The sequence below is a fragment of the Aulonocara sp. 'chitande type north' Nkhata Bay genome, linkage group LG17 (assembly GCF_057382095.1).
Source record: "Aulonocara sp. 'chitande type north' Nkhata Bay isolate Kocher_YH1m ecotype deep benthic linkage group LG17, A_spYH_male_GT1.1, whole genome shotgun sequence".
Lineage (NCBI taxonomy): Eukaryota > Metazoa > Chordata > Actinopteri > Cichliformes > Cichlidae > Aulonocara > Aulonocara sp. 'chitande type north' Nkhata Bay.
Genome location: NC_141360.1, coordinates 20,113,952 through 20,119,924, shown reverse-complemented (window position 1 = coordinate 20,119,924; position 5,973 = coordinate 20,113,952). Strand labels below are relative to the sequence as shown.

Below are 5,973 nucleotides of genomic sequence, written 5' to 3'. Positions count from 1 at the left end.
TCACTATGTATTAATAGACCTCTCTGCATGGAATCATATCTGTTATTAACCTCTTTCCCTCTTCCACAGCATGTCTTTTATCCTGTCTTCCTTCTCTCACCCCAACTGGTCGCAGCAGATGGCCGCCCCTCCCTGAGCCTGGTTCTGCCGGAGGTTTCTTCCTGTTAAACGAGAGTTTTTCCGCCAAAGTGCTTGCTCATAGGGGGTCATATGATTGTTGGGTTTTTCTCTGTATCTATGAAGCGCCTTGAGGCGACTTTTGTTGTGATTTGGCGCTATATAAATAAAATTGAATTGAATTGAATTGAAAAACCACTGTGGGTTGGAGGTACCGCAACAATATGCCGCTTTTAATCTGTTAGGCATAAGGGAGAGAGCTTAATCTGTCTTTTAGTCCGAAGTGTGTACATTTTGCTATGGATGCTGTTCAGGAATTAAGAAGATTGATACGCTCTATTATTTTCTGTCTGTTAGGGCCATTCTTGAGAAGATGGAGCTGCAGGGTAAAGTCACCCCTTTGCAGGCGAAAAAAAATGGGACAATCTAAAAAAGAAATACAAAGTAAGTACAGCTGTATTCAATTTATTTATTTATTTTTCTCGGGCAGTGCTGTTGAATGTGCTGGACCAGGACCAGAGAGATGGAGGAGGTGCCACAAGCAAGGGCAGACACCTCAGCAGATAGCTGGTCCCGCCAGGGAGCACCACTGACTGCCTCCAAACCCATCTCCCCCTCATCTTGCACATCATCCTCAGGTGCATCCTCCGGGTCCATAGCGTCACCAACACCGAGGCAGATGTTGTGTGGGAGTGATGAGGGGAAGTGGATGCTGGAGACATGGGTACCCTCCATCTGCTAAGATGAAATGCCCTGGAGGAGGGTAAATGGCCTGCCGGTACAGTGGGCTGTTGGGTAGCACATGGAGTCATGCACTGACCCAGGCCAGCCCACATATGTATCGATGAAGCGGCCCTGATGGTCACAAACTGCCTGCAGGAGTATGGATGGGAACAATTTCCTGTTTCTGTAGCACTGACCATCAGGGCCGCTGGGAGGCTTGATGCGGACATGGCAGCCATCAATTGCACCAGCAGCCTTTAAAAAGGCTCTGTGTCTTGCCAGCCCTGCAAACCCATGAGACAGAATATCTAGGTCTTCAGGAGTCCAAGGGAGATGGATAACCTGATGGCGAATAGCCACCACCTCCTCTGTGACCCTGTGAACGATGCGGTGAACAGTGGAGCAAGGAATAGCAAACACTCTGGAAACAACTCTGTAGGATGCTCCACTTGCCAGCCAGAAAAGAAACACAAGGACCTCAATAGTGGCACCCCAACCATGTGGCCGATCCTGGTTAAGGAGGTTCAGCAGCACTTTCAGAGACTCCCTGCTCAGACGAAAATCAGGCCTAGTGTCTAGGCCTATTAAAAGACCTGTCCAGGACTGGGACACTCAGGTTAATCCTGCAGTACTGTGGTCTCGCCTGGTGAAGGAAAATAAGGAAAATGTTTTATTCTTGTCATTATTATGAATGTTGCTCTTGTTCTTTAAAAAAAACGTATCAAAACTTTATTTTGATTATCATTCTTAACTAAAATTCACTGGTTAACTGATAAAAGATAAAAGAGCGAATAAAATCACTTCTACATCGGAGTTTTATTTAGCTAGTAAACAGATTTCAAATACACACATAAACAATGGGGAAAAAAACTGAAGACATGTATTTTCACTGTACCTGAACTCAGTTATCTCTTAGTCGGAGATAAATCAGTCGTCTGCGACAGCTGATTTGTTGTAACTCTTCGATTAACAAAAATAAGAGAGTTTCAATGATATCCATTATTTCACCGAGGGGGAGAAAGCAGAAAGGGCGGGAACAGCTGGTGACATTAATCTGAAGGCCAGACCGTCCCATTTCACAAGCCTCGCACTTCCGGCCTTCTCGGTCTTCGAAGGACCCAGCCCACGTAGACCGCGAAGGCCGGGTCCTCCGAAGGATGCAGCCGACGTTTTGGGACACAGCTAAGGACTTGCATTTGCATAACAAGACAGAATGACAGCACACACAGAGTTATCATTCTTCCAGCAGCACAGCAGAGGAGCCTAAGACACACACACCACAGGCTAGTATAGTTTAGGTTACCCTAAAATGGTATGATGAAATAACCACTTTTGTTGTAATAAACAGAGCTCATAGATGAAAAAGGCTGTATAAGTTTGTAGACCAAAGTAAATTATGTTGCATGAGAAAGTTTAATAGCTGAGATGTATTTTGTCAGAACTTGAATTTGTGTGAATGGAATATAATTGCTGGTCTATAAAAAGCTCAGAGGGATAATTTACAGGAACATTCTCACATGGTTTGTAGTGACGCAGTATGCATTGCTTTGAGTTCACTTGGTTTTATCTGTGAAGTTCACAAACACATCAGTGGACTGGAGTAACCAGAATAAAGAAATTATAGGTGTGACAACACCTTCGGGCTGTTTTCAGCAGTTATCCTCTCCAGTTCAGAGAAGATAATTTTGTGATGAATTCATGTAATGCAGGAATATTACATAGTGTAAATCACGTAAAGCAAACTGAGTAGATTCCAAGAATAAACCTTCTGAGGAAGGACAGGGGGGATCATAGTAAGTGCTCTTTGTCCTCTTATGCAAGTGACCTCAATTAATTGAAATAATTTAGCGGTTGCTCATTTTTACTGCACAATCGTGGGTGTGTGCAGACTTGCCTGAAAAGGTTCCATGGTAGTGCCAAATACCAGAGTGACAGCATATAATTTCGTCTTTACGGCAAGGCAAGTTTATTTGTATAGCACAATTCAACAACAAGGTGATTCAAAGTGCTTTACAGAGACATTAGAAACAAGAACAAATAAAAAGCATGATTTAAAATTGAATAAAACAAGCAAATAAACTTGCAGCACAGCAGAGGACTAAAACACATGCAGCAAAGGTGTCAGGGTCCTGGGTCTGAGCGACCCAGGGACCCTGAGCAGTCATGGACTAGTATTACAATGTCTGTATTTTGTATTGCTGTCCCTCGTTCTCCCTGCGTGTAGATATGTGTGTATGTAGGTGTGGGTGGGGGTGTGGCCCTGGCAGGTGATTGGCCACGCCTGAAGACCGTAACACACCTGCAGCTGATCAGGCCTCGTCGGAGGAGCTACTTGAGAGTGTGGTGGAACTCTCTCCGACGCTGGATCATTGTGTGGCTTCACGTTAGTCTCTTGACAAGTTTCTAGTTTGAGTCTGCTGCATTATTGTGTGTCTGACGGCTTCCTCTCTCTTATGTCCCCAGGAGTTACGGGGAGACGAGAGGACAGCGAGCACGGGGTGCTCATCACGGAGAAGCGGAGACAGGAGCACTAGCACTGGGAAGAGGACACGTCATGGGAGTCGGGAGAGCACGGGATTTATTGTCATGTCTGTCCATCACTGTAAATAAAGGCACTGCTTGTACATAGAGCACCGCGCCTGGGTCCTCCTTCCCTACACCTCCACGGTCTGCCAGCCAGACGGTGACAAAAGGTCAGTACAATTTCAGTTACCATAAGATAAAGGCAGATTGTAAGATGAAGTAATCACTGTTTGTAATGTGGCTGCTGGAAGCTGTGTAAGTTTCTACAGCAGAGAAGTACAATGTGTTCCGTGAGAAAGTTACGTTTACATGGTCACAATCCTTTTACGTTTTCTCTCTTTTGGCTGCAGATCATCAACATGACGGCTGCCAGCTATCTTCTGACTGAAGAGCAGCTTTTGTGCTGCATCTGTCTGGACGTGTTCAGGGATCCCGTCACACTCCCATGTGGACACAACTTCTGCAAAGACTGCATCACGGAACATTTAAATTTTAATTCCCAGCGCAAGTGTCCCATGTGCAAAGAGCAGGTGGATAGGAAATATAAGCTTGGTGTGAATACTTTCATATCTGAGATGGCTGTTCAGTTTAGAAAAACTGTTGGAAAGAAAGCTGATGATAGCTCAGAACAACACAATGCCATACAAGAGAAAGGTTCTTATGATGCTCCTGCTGCACCTAAACGGACATCGCTGAAGTCCTGCCTGTTCATAATTCTTAGCTTAACCTTTCTTACACTCTTCTTTGTAGCTAATCTACATTTTCATCAAACAGTGTCCATCTTAAAATCTCACAAGCTGTTTAATTCTGTGGAGAAAGAAGAAGACAGGATGTGTGCTGAGCATGGCAAACCTTTGGACTTCTATTGCAAGAATGAACAAATGATCATATGTCAGTCATGTGTGGACGCAGATCACAGATTTCACCGGGTAGTTCCCCTGAAAGAGGAATATGAAGCAAAAAAAACACAACTTGGGATAACAGAGGCTAAAATTCTCCACATGATCCAAGAGAGACAAAGAAAAGTCCACGAGCTCAAACAATCTTTAAAGCTCAGCACAGAAGCTGCAGACAGAGAGACAGCAAATGGTGTTCGGGTCTTCTCGGCTCTGATTAAGTCTCTGGAAAGAGCTCAGGCAGAGCTAATCGAGATGACTGAAGAGAACCAGAAAAGGACAGAGAAACAGACCAAAGTTTATATCACAGAGCTGGAGCAGGAGGCCTTTGAGCTGACAAGGAGACGTGATGAGATGGAGGAACTCTCACGCTCTAAAGACCGTCTTCGTTTCCTCCAGAAGTGTGGCACTATTTAACTGGCAGTGTGTCTATTTTAACACTAGCACACAGGAACGAGTTCTGTAATGTGTGACTGGTTAATCAGCGCACTTCTTTTCTACATTTGCATGTTATTTTTATCTAACAGTAATATTCCAGTGAGATCAGGGTTCAACATCTAAGTACACTTTGGCATGCAGACAGGAGCAGGCAGTTTTTAAACCTTCCAGTGAGTAGATGATCTACTCTAACTCCTGAGCTCATTTTTTGTCAAGCCAAACATGGGTACAATCAGAGATGGGCAGTAACACTTGTAATCAGATTACTTTTATCAAGTAATGAGTAAAGTAAGGGATTACTATTGCAAAAAGTAATTAGATTACCCTTACTTTCCCGCAAGCATGCTGCATTACTGCGTTACTACACTGTGATTTGGTTTGTGAGTGTCTCATGACAATGACATAAGCAAGTGCGACGTTCATGGTAACAGACATGGGCAGAGCAACAATGGATAATATATAGAGGGCAGGAGAGAGTACGACCGTGCAGCATTTAAAGCATGGAAGTACTGACCTTAGTTTGAGTTTGATTCTGTAAAAAGTGACAAAAACATTAGCATCCGCTGCACACTGTGTGAGAAGTAAACTTCTTTTTACAGCGTAAAAAAAACCCTAATCTACAGAGCAAGTATCTAGCACGCTGCCACGGGAATGTGAAATTCACAGAGAAACCCCTGGATCTCCCCACTGACATGACCGCTGCAGCACTGGGCAAAGCTCCGGCTGTTCCACTTCTACTAAAAACATGTTGAAATATGCAGAAAATTGGTTTAAATATTAAACAATTTCTTCATGTCAGAGAGGTGTTGCATACAGGGAGTGCAGAATTATTAGGCAAGTTGTATTTTTGAGGAATAATTTTATTATTGAACAACAACCATGTTCTCAATGAACCCAAAAAACTCATTAATATCAAAGCTGAATGTTTTTGGAAGTAGTTTTTAGTTTGTTTTTAGTTTGAGCTATTTTAGGGGGATATCTGTGTGTGCAGGTGACTATTACTGTGCATAATTATTAGGCAACTTAACAAAAAACAAATATATACCCATTTCAATTATTTATTTTTACCAGTGAAACCAATATAACATCTCCACATTCACAAATATACATTTCTGACATTCAAAAACAAAACAAAAACAAATCAGCGACCAATATAGCCACCTTTCTTTGCAAGGACACTCAAAAGCCTGCCATCCATGGATTCTGTCAGTGTTTTGATCTGTTCACCATCAACATTGCGTGCAGCAGCAACCACAGCCTCCCAGACACTGTTCAG

The 5,973-nt window shown here is 43.3% G+C and overlaps 1 protein-coding gene across 2 annotated transcripts; it reads left to right on the top strand.

Annotated features, from left to right (window-relative positions):
- The first annotated feature begins 3,144 nt into the window (after positions 1-3,144).
- LOC147310007 (E3 ubiquitin-protein ligase TRIM47-like) lies at positions 3,145-5,637 on the top strand. 2 transcript variants are annotated; one of them, XM_086269275.1, is made up of 3 exons: positions 3,145-3,223; positions 3,304-3,533; positions 3,714-5,637. In XM_086269275.1, the coding sequence occupies exon 3, from the start codon at positions 3,723-3,725 to the stop codon at positions 4,674-4,676; it is 954 nt and encodes a 317-aa protein (XP_086125401.1). In that variant the 5' UTR covers positions 3,145-3,223; positions 3,304-3,533; positions 3,714-3,722; the 3' UTR covers positions 4,677-5,637. The 2 variants fall into 2 exon arrangements, with proteins under 2 accessions (XP_086125401.1, XP_086125403.1); XM_086269277.1 differs by lacking the exon at positions 3,145-3,223 and having other exon boundaries at positions 3,238-3,533.
- Positions 5,638-5,973: the final 336 nt, after the last annotated feature.